Raw genomic sequence first — 20,115 nt, 5'->3', positions numbered from 1 at the left:
CAACAAATACTGGCAAGGAGCTGAAAGGTCCACCTGCTCCTCACTAGCACCCCATGCCCACCCTCCACAGGTAGTGCTAAGATTCTCGCATTGAAAGGGCCCGCGCTGAGTTGTCTCTAGCCTCTACATAGAAACAGGACCTCAGGCCTGGCTGGGGCTGGAGCTCAGGGCTTGGGACATGGGGAAGACAGGGTGTTGCAATCTTTATCTACCTTTCTCAAAGACAGAGGGATTCCTGCAGCCTGCTGAGGGCCAGGGAACTAAAGGAAAGGGGTGGTTGCCCAGCTTCTGTCTGGATGAGAGGATGGAAGAAGGGGAAGGGTAGGGGTAGAACTCCCGGATGGGGATTTTGTGTGTGTGTGTGTGTGTGTGTGTGTGTGTGTGTGTGTTACTGGGGTTTGAACTCAGGACCTACACCTTGAGTCACTCCCCTAGCCCTTTTTTTGTGATTTTTTTTTTTTTTCTGAGATAGGGTCTCTCCATCTGTTTTGTCAGAGCCTGGCTTTGAACCTGGATCCTCCTGATCTCTGCCTCCTAAGTAGCTAGGATTACAGGCGTGAGCCACCGGCTCTCGGCAGGGGGATTTTGAGAAGGGAATTCCCCTGGGAAGGGAAGGATGTTGGCGGTCCCAAGGCAAGAAAGTCAAGAAGGGAATTCCAGCCAGGCACTGGTGGCTCACGCCTGCAATCCTAGCAACTCAGGAGGCAGAGATCGGGAGGATCGCAGTTTGAAGCCACCCTAGGCAAATAGTTCTAGAGACCCTATCTCGAAAAAAATCCCACCACAAAAAAGGGCTGGTGGAGTGGCTCAAGGTGTAGACCCTGAGTTCAAACCCCAATACGGCAAAAAAAAAAAAAAAAGGAGGGGGGCGGAGTTCCAATCTCCAGCAATTCCCGGGGACGCAGGGGTGCTGAACGGCTGGATGCTGGGGTTGGGAGGGTTGTGAAGGGAGGAACGGGGGCTCTGGAGGCCGATTCCCTGCAGGGATCACAGGTGGAGAAGGTAGAGGGTCACGATCCCGAGGTCTAAATAAAGGGGCGTGGCTCCGGGGGGCGGGGCCGGGCTTGGCCGGCGCTGGGCGGGGCCGGCTTGGGCGGGGCCGGGGCGGGGCCGGGCTGGCGCTGCGCAGCCGCGGGGCGGCCTCCGCGCATGCGGGGCTCACTCGGCTGCAGCCGGCGCCGCTGCCACTCCCGGGAGCATGAAGGACCGAACCCAGGAGCTCCGCACGGTAAGTCCGGCCCGCTGCCGGGCTGCTGAGCGCCAGCGCGCTGCACACTCCAGGTTCGGATCCCGCTGCCATCGATGGGGAGGGAAGGAGGGGGGGACAGTCTGGACATCCCAGCTGGAGCGAAGGTGGCCGTGCGTGCCTGGGGGGACCCTGACCCTCCCTCCGGATAACGCCCCTCCGACCCACTCGGGGTCACGGGCTTGCTGGAGCTCGGCTGAGCTGACCAGTGAGCTGGCAGCTGGAGCCTTGGGGTCCTAGATAAACTTTTCGGGGCCCCCCTGCTTTTTGAGTGGGATCGGAGGATTATTATGGGGGATCGGGGACGGGACAGAAACCTGATCTCTCCCCGGCCTGCCGAGCGGGTCTGGTCTCTGATGCCCCCCCACTTGCCTTGTCCCCGAGTCTCCTGTGTACCCCTCCTCCCTAATCATCACCACCTTCGGTAGAGACAGATGGTGGGGACCGGCCGGGGACGACCCCCTGCCCAAAGCCCCGCTGCGGGGCGCGCTGCGGAAGCCCAGCCGCCGGATGGGGGTGGCTTCCTGAACTGGAGCTGTCTTGGGGTGCCGCGCCCCCGCATCACCTGTGGCTCCCCATCACCTGTGGCTTCCAGTCTGCCCGATCGAGGTCGGGATCCTCCGATCGCTCTGGGTTTGGGAGGTGGGGATCACACCTGCCCTCACCCTCACCCTCACCGCTCCCCCCCACCCCAAGTCCACCTTTGGCGGACTGCCCAGGCTGGCGTTTCCAGACCCTTTCCTGGGTTCCCTGGTCTGACCGCGACCTGAATCTATTTTTCTACCTGTGTCTCCGAGGCCCCTTGGGGTGTGGCTCTTGGGGCGGGGTTTGGAGGGGGTAGGAGGATGCACAAAGGTTCTGAGTTACAGCCCACATACCATCTCCCAGCCCAGACAGAGACCCCAGCCATCAGTTTCTCATCGGTAGGGGTCCTCATCTCCTGGCCTCTGCCTTTTGGGAGGACACAAGGATAATGGCTGGGGGAGGGGCTCATAGTGGAACTGAAGTCTCCCAGTGGGAGGGGGAGTCCAGGCTCTGTACCAGGTTGACTCAACTGATCCTGTGTCTGACCACTGCTGGCAGGCCTTGCCCCACTGATCTGAGAGCCCCCCAGTTCAGTAACCCCCCTCCCCGCCAGAACACTTCCCACTTAGAGCCAGAGCCCTAGGACCCCCGAACAAGAAAGTTTCAAGTGTCCTCAGGGTTTTGACCCTGTAGCTTGAGCTGTCTGGGCAGAAGCTCCCCAAATTTGTGCCTGGGATTCCCCTGCTATTCTACTGGTCTTCTTTCCTGGCTATGGAGTCAGGCCTTGTTCTCTCCTCTGTCTACCAGCTTCTCAGCCTGCCTGCCCCCACCTGCCTGCAGACCTGGGTTATTCCTGGCCCAGAGCCCAGCCCTCTGTAGTAAACCCCAGGAGGTTTCAAAAGATGGTCCCTCAAGTCCCGTATGGTCTCCAAACACGTCCCCTGCCAGCCCTTGTGGTTGCCCTCAAATGTCCTGTGCCACTTGAGTCTGACAGCATGCTGTCCTGGTGATGGATGGCCCTGTGTTACTTGAGGTGCCAGGTAAAGAAACTGGATGGTTGGGAAACAAGGTTCTTTCCATCTGCTGGCAGCCTTTCCACAGGAGGGGAAACTGAGGTACCGAGGAATAACTGCAGCTTGTTTGGTAGAATGGGGGCTAGTAGAGAGGGGGCTTTACCTAGTCTCTGAAGATGGTCAGACTTAGGCTTGGCTGGAACTGGGGACCCCAAGGAGAGCTTGGGTTGTGAGGAACTTGACCCAGGATTTTGATCCAACTGGCCTTGAACCTTCGATCCTCCTGAGTATCGGGATTACGAGTGTGCACCATCAGACCAGGCTCTGGCTTTGCCATGAATTGCCTGAGGCTCCCTCTCAAAGCACACCACCTCACCCAGGGCATTCAGAGCCCCGTGACTGTGGCCATGCCCCGTGACGGAGGGCTTCTAGCTGCCTTCGGCAGCTGGCAGACCACACTGGCTGGGGTGGAATAGTCAGTCTTGGGGACTTTGCCTTTCCTACATAAACTGTTTTATTTTAACAGTTTTTTGCCAGGTGCTGGTGGCTCACGCCTGTAATCCCAGCTACTCAGGAGGCAGAGATCAGGAGGATCATGGTTCGAAGCCAGCCTGGGCAAATAGCTGTTTAGAGACCCTATTTCAAAAAAACCTTCAGAAAAAAGGGCTGGTAGAGTGGCTCATGGTGTAGACCCTGAGTTCAAGCTCCAGTACCACAAAAAAAAGTCTTCTTTTTTGCAGCACTGGGATTTTGAACTCAGGGCCTTACATTTGCTAGGTAGGTGCTCTACCACTTTAGCCTTCCACCAGCTCTCTGTCTTTCCTAGAAAGTCCTTTTTGGGCCTGGGGCTCCCATCTGTGAAGCAGAAAGAGGACAACCTAGAACTCAGATTCTCAGGCTGTGGGGTATGGCCCCAGGTCTCCTGACTTAGGCTCCACATTTGGGGGAGTCAGACTTTGCAGCTCAGATCCCCCAGGAGTGAAGAAGCCAGGGCTGGCCAGCCTGGCCAGACATGGGCTCAGGACAGCAGCTGTACACGGTTCCCAGCCCTCCCTCTCTCCCTCTCTTCCTCCTCCTCCTCCTTCTCCTCCCCCACCCAGCGCCACCACATTTGGAAAGAAGGGAGCTTATTTATAAAAGTCACACTTGGGGAAGGAGCTGGCGTGCTTCCTCAGCGCTCTGCAGGCCCGGCCCAGCCCTTCAGCCTCCTCCAGCCCCCACCTTTCACCGAGCCACTTCTCCCAGTTCTGCAGAGGGGCAGTATAGAGGATCATGGGTCCAGCGTGAGGCCTCAGCATGGTAGGCAGACCCTGGGGGTCAGTTAACTCCCCAGGGTGCAGGTGGATCATGGGGACCCAGAGGGGCAAAGACAGGACCATATCACCCACTGAGGAGAGACTTTTAGGGTAAACATCTCCTTGGTGTGGAGCTGCCCAAGCCCCCCTGATTTTCTTTCTGGGGACTTCCTGGGCTGTTCATGTCCATTCTGAGCCAGCAGCACACATGAAACCTGCAGGAAGGAGAAGATGGGCAGGGTGGCCCAAATGGAGGATTTGGTCCTCATAGGAGGAGACAGGGTGACCCAGAAGGAGGGACCAGCTCAGGTGAAAGCAAAGAGTAGAAACAAAACAAGAAAGAGCAGGGGTCCTGACTCCCAGCCTCCAGGGTCCCCTGAGGTCCAGACAGGTCCAGCTCACTGAAAGCAGAAGCCAAGGTACCCCTTGTGCCCACCTAACCTCTCTGCTCATCTCCTTATCTGTAGACCTGAACTGGTGTCACCTGAGACAGGAAGAGGCCCAAGTCAGGGTCTCCCTCCATCCCTCCTTTCCTTAGAGAGAGTTCTCAGACTAAACAATGGGTTTGGGTCCATTTTTATCTGGGATGCATCTGGGGAATGGTTTTGGTTTTGGCTGTACTGGGGATGGAACCCAAGGTCTCACGCTTGCTGGGCAAGCACTCCTACCTGTATTACACAGCCCAGCACTGAAGATCAGAGACGGCTAGGGTTTATTCAAGGTCATGCAGCAGAGCTCAGCCTCTTTCCAGGGCTTCCCTGAGCTCTCTGGAGCCCTATGAAGGGGATGATCTGGTGTGGGAGGCAGGGAGGACACAGCTCCAGAGGTGGAGAAATGGCAAAGGGGCCCAGACTGTGAGCTCGCCTTCCTGGAAACCAGCCTGGCCTCTCGCACACCCCTGACTCGGCTCAGGGCCTCTCTGCACTAGTGATATTGACTTTGATTAGCCATTAAAAAGAGGAAGGGAAAAAAATAGCCCTCAAGGCAGACAACAGCCCTGGCTTGGCTCAGTGGTGATGAATCAACCCTGCTGGCTGGCCTGATGCCATCACCTGGGACGGGCCTGGAGGCCGCCCAGCCTCTTGGAGCAATGAGACTTTTGTTTCTGGGAAGGTGTCCTGGAATCCCGGACTCTTCCAGGAAGACCACCAGGGCTGCCTGACACTCACCAGGGACAGCTCGGCTTTCTGCTCACAGTGGCACTGGCCAGGTCTTCTTCCTGACCCGTTAGCTGGAGCAGCATTCCAGCCTCCCGGCATGCTCAGGCTGAAGGCCTGAGCTGGGATAGCCAGCCAGAAGCGGGGAGGCCAGATAAGGGCCTTCTTGAGATAGAGGGCACCTTTTATTTTTGTAGTGCTAGGGATGGAACCCAGCAACTCTCCATCCTTCTGTCTCTGCTTCACAAGTGCTGGGATTACAAGCCCACACCACCATATCCAGCCTGGGGGGAGGCTTTTATAACCTAAACCTTGTCAAGTGTGGCAGCTCACACCTGTAATCCCAGCTACTTGGGAGAGAGCTGTAGGGAGCTACATCAAGTCCAGCTGTGATCCCAGCTGCAAGGGAGATGTAGGTAGGAGAAGCTTGGTCTAAGGCCCCAGCAAACATGAGACCCTATCTGAAAAAAAGAATTAAAGCAGAAAGAGCTGAGGGTGTGGCTCAAGTGATAGAGTACCTGCCTAGCAAGTGCAGGTGCCTGAGTTCAAACCCCAGAACTACAAAACCAAAAAAAAAAAAAAATCCTGAGCCTCACCAACCCAACCCCCTTAAACTCTTAAACTCCCATTCAGCCTGCGGTGGGGGGGGGAATTGGTTTTTTTAAGTCTCCCATGGGGTTCTGGAGCTAGACTAGGGTTGAAAACCTCAGAACAAGGAGCATGAAACCCTAGGACAAATTGGATGTTAGAGGGACCGAGAAAGGGAGAAGTATTGTGGATGCCCAGGCTTCTGGCTTGGGGGTCCTGAGGCACAGGGGAGCTGAGCTGGGGAGTTTGAGGAGGGGTTCTGGAGAACAATGGAGCCAGGCATCGTGAGCCAGGGAAGGTGCCCATGTGGTGCCTGGGCATGTCTGACCAGAGGGCATTTGGGCCTTTAAGCTTATAACTGCCCTGTGGCTCTCGCTGCCACACCACGCAAGGCTTCCCACGACCCTAACTCCCATCCCAGCCCCTTCTCCAGGGCTTTGGCTGCGCTGGTGACCCCCTCGTCACTCCACAAATGCCTGGGTATATGTGTACGATGCCTAACCTTGGCAAGACACCAGGAAGACAGACAGCATGGCAGGCTAGCCGCCATGCTAGTTCTATTTTGGTCACAAATGTGTCTGAGCATGGTGGTGCACACTTATAATCCAGCACTCAGGAGGCAGAAGCAGGGGTATCTGGAGTTCAAGGCCAGCTTAGACTACATAGCCAGATGCTGGGAGACCCAAAGGGGCCTGCCTCTGATATTCTACATCCTTGTTTAACTCAGTGTCCAATGACAACTGATTAAAGATTTGAGTTAATAGGGGGTATTTCCAGCAAGGTGCCACAGGCCTCTGGCTTGTAAGAGGATGAGGTTGTGGTGGGGCAACAGAGTGAGGAATCATTAGGCTCTCACCAACCAAAAGGAAGATCAGAACAAATGAAGAAATGAAACAGGAAAAAGGTTCTTCACTTGAACCCAAAATCCAACCACAGAGACCACGGTGGGGGAAGGGCTTGGGCTTTCTTACTACACGATCATCTGTAGCCACATTAATAGAGGTAGACCAGCTAGAAGGAGGGAGGGGATGGATGGGCCCTTTGGCACTGCTCAGACACAATCAGATTCAGTCTGTGTGCTGTGCTGCAGGAGAAGACAGAGGCAGAACGGAACCAGGGAGGGGCCCCTGGGGAGTGGAAGCAATGCTTAACTCAGAAAGAGAAAGCCAGGCAGGATATGGGTGCTGTGTTCAGCTCTCTGGCAGGGTTGTTCTGGGGAGAAGGCACAGGCTTTTTATGGCCTGGAGCCAAACAGCAGGAAAGGGAAGGACTTGCTCACGGCTGAGGCTATCCGAGGTGGGCAGAGCTGCCTGGGAAGCCAGTGATGGTCAAAGAAAGTGAACAGTGTGGACAGTCAGACAAGCAAGAAACTGGTGAGGAGAGAAGCTTCCAGAAGAAAGAGGTACTTAATGAGGAGGGGTTAGTGGGCCTCATGGGATCAGTGAGCCCTTCCATGCTGAGGGCAGCTGGCAGAGAGCACCAGGAGTGGACTCTGGTGAGTCTTGCCTCACTCGGAGCAGTGGATGGAGTGGACGGTGGGCTGAGACATCCAGCCATCCCAGAAGGAGGCAGGGGTCCTGGAGAGAAAGGCCCCTTGGTCACCTGTGGGTTTCGCCGGGAGCTTCAGCTGGGTTGATCTTGGCTATGAGGTCAAGCCCCAAACTGTCTCATTCCCTTTGGGGTCACGCTGAATCAGACCCTGGCCCTTGGTCTCTGCTTCCCAGCTCCGCCCTAACAAGAGGGAGGTCCTGGGTTTGTTCCTACCTGCCCTTTCTGGAAGAATCTTCTAGGTCCAGCTTCACCCCTCTGGGCAGGGGGAGTGGAGGTGACCACACACCTGGAGAAGACAGGTCCCTGTTTGACAAATGGCAGGCTCAGGTCCACGGGGGTCTCAGAGGGCAGGGCAGGTGGCTCTGCAGGCCTGGCATTAACCCTCACCTCAGACACTTTTGTTTTTTTTTGCGGTTACTGGGATTTGAACTCAGGGCCTACACCTTGAGGCACTCCACCAGCCCTTTTTTTGTGATGGATTTTTTTGAGAGGGTCTCACGAACTATTTGCCCAGGCTGTCTTTGAACTACGAAGCTCCAGATCTCTGCCTCCAGAGCAGCTGGGATTACAGGCGTGAGCCACTTGATACTCCTCTTGCTAGAGGAGTAACTAGAATATTCTCTTTCCATCCTTTCCCGGCCTCCCTGGCCTTTGGTGCAGGACATGGAATGACAATACTCTGTGGTCCTCCAGGACCCACTTCCCAAACTGTGTGACTGCCCCAGATAGGCATCTGGGACCCTGTAGGCTCCCTGTGCCTCAGTTTTCCTAGAGAGTGCTCCTCTGACTCAACTTCTGGGCCTGACATGGTCCAAAAGTGTGGCAATGGCTCTCAGCTTCCCTGTGGCTATGGGGTGGGCTTGGAGTGGGGGAGGGGCTGCCACCTGGCAGCCGCCACAGATGCTAGGGAGAGGGAAGGGGTTATTTTAGCTGGCGGGGGAGGAGGTGTGATTTTAGATAGAAGGAGCCCCTCTGAGCCGCCTCCAGCCACCCCACACTCTCTCTCAGTGGGACCCACTTTGGCGGGGTGCTGGGGCTGTGTACGCCTCTGCTGCCTCTCCATTCTCTGCCCCTCCCTCCCCTCGGCCAAACATCATTGTCCGCATTCCACAGAAGGCCATCTGAACCAGAGGGAGGACCCTCAGCCCCTGCCCTAGGTCCCCCTGGCTATCCTTGCCTTGCTATGCAGAGGGAGGCTGGCCTTGGCAGCAGAATGGGCTGACCCTGGCCATCTCCAGGTGTGGGCGGACAGTAATAACTCTGAGCAACACTCTGGGAAGGTAACAGAATGGTCCCCAGCCCAGGACAGTGGCTTTTGTTACAGTTGCTCCTGGAGCCGTGGAGGGTGGGAGAACACCCCTGTCTGTGGCTGAGAACTAAGACAGGCCTCCAGCCAGTGACAATTCGTCCTGCCCCTTGCACCTGCTGGGCCAGCTCTGGGGTTGGAAGGAAGGAGCATCAGGTCCAAGGTCAAGACTGGCAAGGGAGAGATGACCAGTAAGGCCTTCTAGGGCCAAGCTGATGCTCAGCAAGCCCGACACGGACAGCCTGTCAAGCCTGGCTGCGAGTGTATGGGTCTCCCCGCGTCTTGGGGCAGGTTCAGTGGGCCTGGGATGGAGCAGCAGACCTCCCCCTTACAGGGCCCCCTGAAAAGGGTGCTTGGGAACTCGGTGCACGCCGACACAGGGAGGCTGACACAGGAGGATGGAGAGTTCAAGGCCAGCTTATGCTACACAGTGAGACCTTGTCTCAGAAAAGAAAGAGAAGCCAGTGGGCCTGAAGAATAGACAACGTGGCCTATAGGCTGACTGTCTCAGGCAAAGCCTGTGACGTGAAGTAGTCAGACAGGCCAAGCTAACTTGCACACATACCAGTCCACCAGCTGGCCTCAGTCTTGGGGAACACTGACTGGGAGGTGGGGGCACCAAGCCTCGAGGCTGGATGGCTCCCTATGGCAGGGCCTCCCTAGCTGTCAGGAGGAGACAGGCAGCTAGGCTGGGGAGAGGGTTGCTGCCACACCTGACAGGCAAGGCCCCTGTCCTTGTGCTACATGCCCAGGACTTCCCCAGGTCTCGCTGTGGCGGGAGCTGAAGGCACAGGCAGGTCTGTCCCTGTCTCTGCCCAGATCCTCCAGGAGGGAGGGGCGGTTCCGGCGGTGGGGCTTCCCCCTGCATGGGTTTGTGCATACAAATACCGTGCAATGTGGGATCCTGGTCCAGCAGGGCCCAGGGGTCCTAACAGCAGGTCCGCTCACTGTACACAATCCTGTGCAGGCCAAGGACAGCGATGACGATGACGATGTCACTGTCACTGTGGACCGAGACCGCTTCATGGATGAGTTCTTCGAGCAGGTAGGGCAGCCACTGATCTCTCCTGCTGTACCTGGGGGCCACCTCTGAGCCATGCCCAGGGTTGTCGCCCACTTGTGCCTGGCTCCACAGCCCTTGGGCTCCCCCAAATGAACCTTTTTGGAGGGTGGATAGAGCAAAATTATGGATGGGAATTTCACACACCTTTCCACCCCTCTAGAAGGACCTGTGGGAGTAGCCAGCCCCTCTTGACCTTGACCTTGACCTTGGTACCCAGGTGGAGGAAATCCGGGGCTTCATTGACAAGATTGCAGAGAACGTGGACGAGGTGAAACGGAAGCACAGTGCTATCCTGGCCTCCCCCAACCCCGATGAGAGTGAGTGGGGGGGCACCCACGCCTGCCAGGGGACTGGGCTTAGGGTACGGTGTGCTAGCCAGGCTGGGGAGGAGGGTTCTATAGGACTGTCCAGGACTGGACAACTGGACCCTGCTTCCATGCAAAGACTCGGGGACACCAGGCGCCAGTGGCTCACGCCTGTAATCCCAGCTACTCAGGAGACACAGATCAGGAGGATCTGGGTTCAAAGCCAGCCCAGGCAAATAGTTCTACGAGACCCTATCTCAAAAAACCCTTCACAAAAATAGGGATAGTGGAGTGGCTCAGCCTCAAAAAAAAAAAAGACTTGGGGGACTGGACCAGGTATAGTGGTGCATAGCTGTAATCCCAGATACTCAGAAGGCAGAGGTAGGAGGATCTCCAGGGAAAAGTGTGAGACCCTATCTAAAAAACCAAATCAAAAAGGACTGGGGGCATGGTTCAAATGGTAAAGCACTTGCCTAGCAAGTGTTGTGCCCTAAGTTCAAACCTCAGTACTGCCAAAAAACAAACTAACAAAAAAACCAAAAACAAACTTGGGGGTGGTGAGGTGCTCTCCTGGGGCCTGGGTAGGGTCAGGCAGCCAATGTGACCCTCCCACAGTACCTGACTTTTCTAAGGCCACAGGGCTGGCTGCAGCCTGGGGTTCTGGGAAGGAAAGAGCTGGCTCTGATCAATTGGAGGCCGCCCCGCCTGGCCCCTCCCTGTCCCGCCTCCCCAGGGAGCAGATGGTGGCTCTGAGGCAGCAGTGGTAGCACTGTGGGAGGGCTGGCCGGCCAAGAAAGCAGAGCTTCCGGCAAGAGCTGGCAGCCCTGGCACCCAGCCACTTGGTACCCTGGAGCCAGGCATTCTCAGGGCTCCAGGAAGTAACCTCTCTCCTTCTACACAGAGAGCCTGCATGAGTCTGGACCCCACTCTGTCCCTAGACAGGGTCCTCTGATCCAGCCTTACATCCTGTTGACATGGGTGACCACACCAATATGTGCCAGGCTGCCACACCCAGGCCCCACCTCGGGCCCTCTTCCCTAGCCACAGACCCAAGGAGGCAGTGATGGGCTCCCTGAGGCATCTGCATGGGGAAAGAGCAGGCCACTGGGTCAAGCTTGCTCACCTTCTGTATTTTCAGCCCCTCTGGGAGACTCTAGCCACATAAACGCCCAAGGAAGTCCGAGAGATGACTTGGGGGACAGCTGGTGCCATGGGGTGGATTTTCTGGTCTCCAGCATGGCCCCCTGTCCGGGGCCCCTCACCCCCAGCTCACTGGTGTCGTTGAGCCAAAATAATGTTCTCCCGTGTCAGAGCACATTTGAACTGAGGCCTGTGCCAACAATTGTTTCCAGGGCTGGAGAGACGCCCCAGAGAGACATTTGCCCAGGATGGTGGCATGTGTGCATCTGGGTGTCCTGGGTGGTCAGGAAGTGGTAACTGGGGGCGGGGGGGTGTGTGAGAAGTGAGTACTCTGAAGAACTGGGGAGGGGGACCTCAGCTGCTGGGATTAGGGTAGGCCTGGGGTGACAGTCATTCCATCTCCTCTCCTGGGGCCCCCTGTACCACTGTCCACACTTCTCCCCCTGTGGCTGCACAGTGGGGACAATGTCTGTGAGCTGAGCAGCAAGACCTAGTGGAGCCTCGGACACTCACCATGGGGAGGGGGTGCCACATTAGGGCTCTAGGGCAGAGCAGAGCTGAGGAGGAGGAAGGCTGGCAGCGGGTGGGGGACTTTCCTGGCCCAGGCTGCTCTGCCTCCTAGGGGGGCTGCCATCCGGCTGGGCTATTTTGGGTCTGAGCAAAAGAGGCTGAAACGTCAGAGCAGCTGGTAACCGAGTTTGCCTTTGTTCGTGTGAACGAGGCACCACCCTCCACTCCACGGAACCCCCCCACTCCAGCCCACTCACGCTGCACTTGGGAGGTGGCTGTCCGGATACACCACTGTCCACACCTCTCCCCAACCCCCTTGGGAGAAACTCAGTTGAGGTGACTGCCAGGAACCCCAGGCCTGGCTTTGAAGGGCATCATAGGGACCACCTGTGGCTTCAGTGTTGCCAGGAGCACCCCAGGGGGGAGGCAGCTAACCGCCTTCTAGGGAAGGGACAAACTGGGCACCCCCATGGCTCTGCCAGCTTAGGGAAATGGTTCTAGTTGGAACAAGAACTGGAAACACCAGGCTGCTGGCCTTCCCCACCTTGACCTTCATGGCTACCCACCACCTCTGGGGACTCTGTCCCTCAGGGTCACCTCTTTGAACTTCTCCATCACTCCCACCCAAGCTAGGCATCTCCTGTACCCTAGCACTCCACAGAGCTCAGCACCTTTGTGAGGACAAAGTGCCCCACCACTGGGCACTTGTGGCTGCCACTAAGGGAACAGGAGGGGATTGGGGGTGGTGGTAGCTGTGACTTTGGCCCCCATTATCCTTCTGAGTCACCAGGTAAGGCCAGGTGAGCCTAGCACAGCCCAGCTCAGGCCAGCTCAAGTATCCACCCTTAGTGCCAACTCCAGCCTCACCAGCTGCTCGACAATTATCCCTGTCTTAAATTTAGACCCATCTGTTATCTGCAGGGGGTAGGGAAGCCAACGAAGGAGGAAGGAGGCTCCTTGCAAGGAGCGAGGTGGGGGATGGGGGGGCGCTGCAGCTGGTGTGGCCCTGGCCCAGAACTGGGGCTGTACACAGAGCCTTAGCCAAGGTAAGAGGGGAGAGACCCAAGACTCCGGCCTGCCCACAGTCCCCATCCGGCCCTGGTACAGGAGGCAGAGCCTGACCATCAGGCAGTGGGGAAGTAGGGGTGCCTACACCCCCATCCCTTCTACCTCCCCAGAGACGAAAGAGGAGCTGGAAGAACTCATGACAGATATAAAGAAGACCGCCAACAAAGTTCGTTCCAAGTTAAAGAGTGAGTGCCGCTTCCACTGGGCCGAAGCGCTCACCTAGGCTAGACTGCTTCCGCTGACTGGAGGGCACCCGGGTCTTGTTCTCCCATAGGACGGTGGCACCCTGCGCTCCTTCACACCCGACCATGGCCGCAGGTCCTTAAGCCAATGTTGAGGGTGTGCTACCTTCTGGTCACTGTCCCGCACTTCTGCTACAAAGAGCTAAAAAAGTGACGGGAAAGCTGGGGGCGCGGCTCAGTGGTAGAGCACTTGCCTAGCACGCACCAGGCCCCAGGTTCCATCCCCAGCCCCGCAAATAACAGTAACAGTGCTGAGGACATGGTGGACTTCAGGAGTGGCCGCAGCGCTGGCATTTTACTACACAAGGTCATGATGTCAGGTGGTCAGCGCCTTCTGGTCCCATGGACACCACAGCCTCTGCGCCACCTGCTCCACATTCAGGGCATGACCCTTGTGCACAGGTCGCTCCGGGCCACCAGACCCAGCACACAGTAGGTGCAGACACCTGCCTCCCACCATTGCTGCATCTCGACTCTCCCGAGTGACTCCATCCCTTAGGTCTCCCCCGGGGAGAGGGGAGCCCCATGGGGCGGGTGTGGGGGGAGGTGATGGCTCAGAAGCCACCTGCTCCCCTGCCCCCCGCCGCCGCAGGCATAGAGCAGAGCATCGAGCAGGAGGAGGGCCTGAACCGCTCGTCCGCAGACCTGAGGATCCGGAAGACACAGGTGTGCAGGACACTGGGGTGGGCACGCACCTGGGACTCGGGCCCGGAGGGTCCTGACACCCGCACCCCTCTCCCGGGCTCCCAGCACTCCACACTGTCCCGGAAGTTTGTGGAGGTCATGTCCGAGTACAACGCCACGCAGTCCGACTACCGCGAGCGCTGCAAGGGCCGCATCCAGAGGCAGCTGGAGATCAGTGAGCTGAAAGGGCGGGGCCTGCGGCTGGTGGGCGGGGCTTGGGCCGGCGGGGCGGGGCCAAAGTCCTAGAGCTCCCTAAGAGGGCGGTGCGCTCAGTGTGACCCCGCCCCCAGCCGGCAGGACCACGACCAGTGAGGAGTTGGAGGACATGCTGGAGAGTGGGAACCCTGCCATCTTTGCCTCTGGGGTGAGTGTGGATCCCACCCCTTAACCGTGCCCCACTAACCATCCTTGTCCCCGCCCCCACCGAGACCACAGTGTGCGTGCAAAGTCCTGGGTCAGGGTAGTTCGTGGGCACAGCCATCCAGTGACACAGGTTTTAGTCTCAGAGAAGGGAAGGGACCAGGCTGAGGTCATATAAATGTTAGTGACAAAGGTGGAATCAAGACCTATGTCCCTGGGCTGGCGGAGTGGCTCAGGTGGTTAGAGCATCTGCCTAGCAGGCTTGAGACCCTGAGTTCAAACCCCAGTACCCCAAAACAAAACAAAGCAAAACCTTTAAATCTCTGGTGCCTCCCAGACTGATTCACTTCCTTGCTGTCCCTGGTCATTTATAAGGGCCAGAGTCTCCTGTTGTCTTTGGGGTCTTTCCCCTCCTGAAAGACATCTCCGCTTTCCAGGGAAGCAGCACGCTCTGCGGAACAGAAGGCACCATTTTTTTAAATTTTTTCCACCTTTGTGTTTTTGAGACGGGGTCTTGGCTGTGTAGCCCAGGCTAGCCTCAAACTAGCAATCCTCCTGCCTGAGGCTCCCAACTGCTCAGATTACAGGTGTGCACCACCATGCCCAGCTAGAAGGTGGCACACAGGTGGGAGAGGCAGGTGTGGGAGTGGGGGTTCCAGGAGGAGACAGGGAGGGGCAGTCACATTCAGTGAGGAGATAAGCAGCGAGAGGCAGTTCAAGGCCTGCGCCCCATGGGACAGTGAACTTGGGCTCTAAAACGCTGGTGCTAAGAACTGACACTTTAAACCGGGAGCCGGTGGCTCACGCCTGTAATCCTAGCTACTCAGGAGGCAGAGATAAGGAGGATCACAGTTCAAAGTCAGCCTGGACAAATAGTTCTCGAGACCCTATCTCAAAAAAAACCCTTCACAAAAAAAAAAAAAAGGGCTGGTGGAGTGGCTCAAGATGTAGGCCCTGAGTCCAAACCCCATTACCGCAAAAAAAAAAAAAAAAAACTGACACTACTTGTGGCAGACACAGGGCAGGGGTGAGTATTACAAGTAGGTAGGAAATTGGGCCACCCAGAAATCAGGTGACAACTGATGGAGCTAAACAGGAAGGTGGGGGGGGGCTGTGCCTGTTGCTTCTGAAAGAATGCTGTCCAGCCCAGCTAGCTGCCTGCCACCTTGGCCTTCTGCCTACCTGGTCCTGCCTGCCCCTGGCCAGGCCTCGGGTCCCAGCTTCCTGCTCCACCCCCCAGATCATCATGGACTCCAGCATCTCGAAGCAGGCGCTGAGCGAGATTGAGACCCGGCATAGTGAGATCATCAAACTGGAGAACAGCATCCGGGAGCTACACGACATGTTCACGGATATGGCCATGCTTGTGGAGAGCCAGGTGAGCACCTGAGTCCCTGCTGTCCCCACCACCCCCAGCTGCACCCAGGGCCGCACTAACTGTGCCCTTTCTGCCCAACACGCTGCCCAACCTGGGAGGGACTGAGTCCTCAGGTAACCACGCACCTGCCTGCCCAAAGGACCCTCTCTGCATGGCTCTGCTTGGCCCTGCATGGCCCCCCCACCTCCCCACCCCATCCTGTCTTTTTCACCAGCTGTTTATAAGGGATCTCTGTGTAGGAACTGGGGGTGTAGCAGTGAGCAAGACAGCTGAGGGGCCTAAAACAAAGGCAGCTTCAGTAAAGAACAAATGGAGATCAGGAGTGGTGATTCATGCCTGTAATCCCAGCTACTCAGAAGGCAGAGGCAGGAGGATCGCAGTTCCAGACTAGCGTGGGCAAAGTTAGCAAGATTCTATCTGAAAAACAAAATACAAGGTGGGGCACAGTGGTTCAAGCCTGTAATCCTAGCTACTTGGGAGGTGGAGATCCCAGAGTCCAGCCCAAGCAAAAATGTTCACAACACCCCATCTCAACAGTGGCTGGATGCAGTGGTTTAGGCCTGTCATCCCAACTACACAGGGGAAGCACAAATAGAAGCATCACAGTCCAGGCCAGCTCAGTCATAAAGTGAGATCCTGCCTCAAAAATAACCAATGAAAAAGAGCTGGTGGAGTCACTCAAGTGGTAGAGCTCCTGCCTAGCAGTGAGGCCCTGAGTTCAAACCTCAAGTACTGCCAAAAACAAACAAAACAAAATGGCTGGGGACCTGGCTGAAGTGGTAGAGCACTTGGCTAACAAACTCGAGGCCGAGTTTAATCCCCAGTATCACAAAAAAACAAACAAACCCAAATGGAAGTCTCTGGGGTGCCGATGGCTCTGAGGACCACACTTGAATAACACTGTGACAGAGTGACCAAGGTGGCCACTTTGCACTGGTACCAAAGAGGTGAAAAAGAGCCAGCTATGAAGACTTCCCAGGGACAGTGAAGAGCTGGCCCTAGGCAGAGGGACATGAGCTGGACTTACTTGAAGAGCAGAAGGAAGGTCCGTGTGATGCCTGGCCAGCGACACTGAGCACCTGGAAGCTCTTGGTTATTATTATTATTTTTGGCTTTGTGAAACAGAATCTCACTGGATAGCCCGGGCTGGTCTGGGACTCTCAGTCCTCCTGCCTCCTCCTACTGAGTGCTGAATTACAGGTGTGCACCAGCAGGCCCAGCTTGACTTGGGGGTTTTGGGTATGGGAGTAGTGTTAACCTTAGGAGGTAGGGAGGCTTTGAGGAAGCTGCTGCCGCATCCAGTGACCATGGCGACCTGGACACCAGCAAAGGCATTGAGCTTGCAAAGGAACGCGCACCTCTTGTGGAAGTTTTGTGGGACAGTGCCATGGTCACATTGCCCCCTGGGAGGAGCATGGGATCAAAGTGTAAGGCATAGAACAGCTGCGGGAATCTTAGGGTTGAAATGGAGACAGCCAGAACTGGATGGGACTATTGTGCCTGAATCGGATGGGCGGGGACTTAACTGTGGTCACTTCATAAACTGTGGCCACAGCCCGCTTTTTTTTCTTTTTGCGGTGCTGGGTTTGAACTCAGGACCTTCACCTTGAGCCACTCCACCAGCCCTATTTTTGTGATGGGTTTTTTGGGTTTTTTTCTTCTTTTTTTTTTGGGATGGGTTTGTTTTTGTTTTTGTTTGAGATAGGGTCTTGCAAACTACTTGCCCAAGCTGGCTCCAAGCCTCGATCCTCCTGACCTCTGCCTCCTGAGTAGCTGGGATTATAGGCATGAGCCACAGCCCCCAGCATCAGTCCACTTACTCTTGCTCCTGCCTTCCTCTGTGTGGCATTTGCCCTCTGCCAGCACTGGGGGTCAGATCCCCAGCTGGACATCCTTTTGCATGGTCCCCACTTTGGCTGAGCCTGCATGGCCAGTGTCACCCCGGATGGCTGCTCTATGCTGTGTGGGAGCTGGCCCAGGAGCCTCCAGTGGCCAGGCACAGGTGAGAAGCTGCAGTCCACCCTCCTCACTCTGTCTTTCTCCCGACTTCAGGGTGCTGTCCAGGAGACCCTGCCCTGAGCCCCTCCCGAACTCAACCCTAACCCTGAGGGATAAGCCCTGGAGCCCTGGTGCCCTGGCCCTGCAGGGGGAAATGATCGACAGGATTGAGTACAATGTGGAGCACGCCGTGGATTATGTAGAGAGAGCCGTGTCTGACACCAAGAAAGCCGTCAAGTACCAGAGCAAAGCACGCCGGGTCAGTAGCCAGCTCTGCCAAGCCCTCGCCTGCCAGAGCCCCCAGACCACTTCACACCCCTTCCCATCCATGGGAACCTTCTCCTTCCCGTCACAGTCTGACCCCTGGTTGTCCCCAAACCCTGACCCTCCAGCCCTCAGCCTTCATCTTACTGCACAGTGCAGAGATGGAATCCAGGGCCCTGCCTATGTCAGATGAATGCTCTGCCACTGAGCTCCTTCCCCAGCCCAGCCCTTATTTCTGCCCCTCCCCCGCACCCCTCCCTGCCCCCTCTGACTGAGGCCCCTCCTCCTTGCAGAAGAAGATCGTGATTATCATCTGCTGTGTGATTTTGGGCATCGTCATTGCCTCCACCTTTGGAGGCATCTTTGGATAGAGGCCACCTGCCTGCCACTCCACCTTGGATGGGTCACCCTGAGAAGGCACCCCTGGCCCCCGGTTGCCACCGCCTGGCTGGGTTGCTCTCCCTACTCCTGCCTTCTGGCTCCGAGCACCCTCCCTCCCACCCCACACTGCTCCTCTCTGCCGTGGGCCCATGTCCCCACCCTGCCCTGAGCCGTGTCGTGTGCATGATTTTGTGACAGTGTGTGTCTGTGCAGAGGAGGCAGCGGGGAAAAGGGCCGGAAACAGCCAGGGGACCTGGGGGTGACTTCCATGCAGGGAGGGCTCAGGCCCCCAGCCCGGGCTGCCCCACCCTGACCAGGAAGGGCTGTTCGGGTAGCAAACGCTATCCTTCCAGGCTTGGGGTCCACCGTGCCCTGGCACCCAGGCTCTCTCTGGATCCCAACATCACCTCCGTTGACCTGCCCTTTAGCCTCCCCAGCTGTCCCCCCAGCCGAGCCCTCTGAAGGGCAGGACTCGGCTAGCCACCTGGTGCTGCTTTTCAGGCTGGGGAGGGGTGGCTCTGAGGGACAGCCCCAGCAGCAAGCCTCTGTTAGCTGAGCACTGCCAGGGCTGTGGCTGCTGGGCTGTCAGAACAAGACCTCTTTCCCCACCTGAGGTAAAGCCATGGTCTCCCTCCCTACAGCCCCAGGACCAACCCCTCTGGGCGAGCCTGAGCCCATGAGATCATCTGAAAGAGGCTGCATGGTGCCCAGGCTGCAGCCAGGCCTCTGCCCGGGGAAGGCTGTAGCCTGGGCCAGTGTCCCTGACAAGGCCTCGGCTGGGTCTGCAGGACACTGCTCCCAGGTGCACTCCAGGCCTGCAGGCTCCCCGTACCCTTGCTGTCTATGTTGATGTACCACATGGTGTCAGGTGTCCCGGATGCAGTATTCAGCAGCCAGCCAGGGAGGGCCTCCCCCAACCCTTGCCATCGTGGGGCTTCTCCAGTCCAAACGTGCCGCCCCCCCAAGACCCCTTTCTCGTTGACAGGCAAGGAGTGTGCATGCGAGCGCACGCAGTGGGGACGGGGCCGTGTCTGTGGGTCCCACCTTCCTCAGCTTTGCTCCTGCCCAGTGACTGTGACCACTGTCCGTGTTGCCTTTTTCCACAGCGACTTCTCCCTCTACCCCCTCACCAAAGGTCTTGGTACAACCAGCTGCCCATTTTGTGAGATTTTTATGTAGAATAAACATTTGTATCTGTAGCAGCCTCTGCTTTGCACTTTTTTTTTTTTGTGGTATAGGCATTTGAACTCGGCTACACCCTGAGCCACTGCACCAGCCCTTTTTTGTGATGGGTTTTTTTGAGATAGGGTCTTGTGAACTATTTGCCCAGGCTGGCTTCAAACCGAAATCCTCCTGATCTCTGCCTCCTGAGTAGTTGGGATTACAGACGTGAGCTTAGTGGCGCCCTGCTGCTTTACACTTATATCTGCAGCACCTGAGGACTTGGGGACGATGTGTGGGGCACAGAGGGGAAGGGGCTCCAAGACAGAGGATCTCAACCTTCTCAACACACCCTCAACCACCACTGATTAGCCAGCAAGTGACACCCAGGCCTGAGGTCCACCCTCACCAACCCTGGGCCCCTCCCTGCACCATGTCCAGTTCTACTTTCTTCCGTAGCCTGGCCCACCCCCAGACTTCTTGGCCTACTAGACAGGCCACCATCCCCGAGCAGGACCCCCTCCCCCTTTCTGAGCACTTATGATGAGACAGGAGACAGTCCCTGAAGCGACCAAATGCCGAGGTGGGGGTGGCCTACAGTGGTGACCTCAGGTCAGTGGGTACCACTGACACAGGTATGCCTGACACCCTTCCCGTCCAGCACAATCAGTGCAGTGTATGCCAAGGTCACATGGCAACAAGCCCTGGACCCTGCCTGCAAGGCAGTTGTTTATCCACTTCGTTGTCTGTCAGGAGACAGGCTTTCACTACATAGCCCAAGCTGGCCTCAGTCCTCCTGCCTCTGCTTCCTGGCTCACCATACTCTTAAAAACCACTTTAATTCTTTAAACCCGATTCCTTTGTCAACAAAGGGACCTGA

At 56.9% G+C, this 20,115-nt stretch overlaps 1 protein-coding gene across 3 annotated transcripts; it reads left to right on the top strand.

Moving 5' to 3' along the window:
* The first annotated feature begins 1,120 nt into the window (after window positions 1-1,120).
* On the top strand, window positions 1,121-19,273 carry Stx1a (syntaxin 1A). 3 transcript variants are annotated; one of them, XM_020181350.2, is made up of 10 exons: window positions 1,121-1,228; window positions 9,649-9,726; window positions 9,962-10,061; window positions 12,878-12,952; window positions 13,602-13,675; window positions 13,760-13,868; window positions 13,984-14,057; window positions 15,294-15,431; window positions 17,578-17,688; window positions 17,987-19,273. In XM_020181350.2, the coding sequence occupies exons 1-10, from the start codon at window positions 1,199-1,201 to the stop codon at window positions 18,062-18,064; spliced, it is 867 nt and encodes a 288-aa protein (XP_020036939.1). In that variant the 5' UTR covers window positions 1,121-1,198; the 3' UTR covers window positions 18,065-19,273. The 3 variants fall into 3 exon arrangements, with proteins under 3 accessions (XP_020036939.1, XP_020036938.1, XP_073931833.1); XM_074075732.1 differs by having other exon boundaries at window positions 1,210-1,228; window positions 9,905-10,061; XM_020181349.2 differs by lacking the exon at window positions 17,987-19,273 and having other exon boundaries at window positions 17,484-17,615.
* Window positions 19,274-20,115: the final 842 nt, after the last annotated feature.

The sequence above is a fragment of the Castor canadensis genome, chromosome 6 (genome assembly GCF_047511655.1).
Source record: "Castor canadensis chromosome 6, mCasCan1.hap1v2, whole genome shotgun sequence".
NCBI lineage: Eukaryota > Metazoa > Chordata > Mammalia > Rodentia > Castoridae > Castor > Castor canadensis.
Note: the sequence above shows the minus strand (reverse complement) of the source record. Positions and strands in the feature narration are given on the sequence as shown.

What these genes read in the sequence shown, in the direction of transcription:
- Stx1a (XM_020181350.2), top strand. Translation starts at nt 1,199, where the DNA reads ATGAAGGACCGAACCCAGGAGCTCCGCACG. An exon ending in GAACCCAGGAGCTCCGCACG is followed by an intron (nt 1,229 to 9,648) that starts GTAAGTCCGGCC and finishes AATCCTGTGCAG; the next exon opens with GCCAAGGACAGCGATGACGA. An exon ending in TGGATGAGTTCTTCGAGCAG is followed by an intron (nt 9,727 to 9,961) that starts GTAGGGCAGCCA and finishes CTTGGTACCCAG; the next exon opens with GTGGAGGAAATCCGGGGCTT.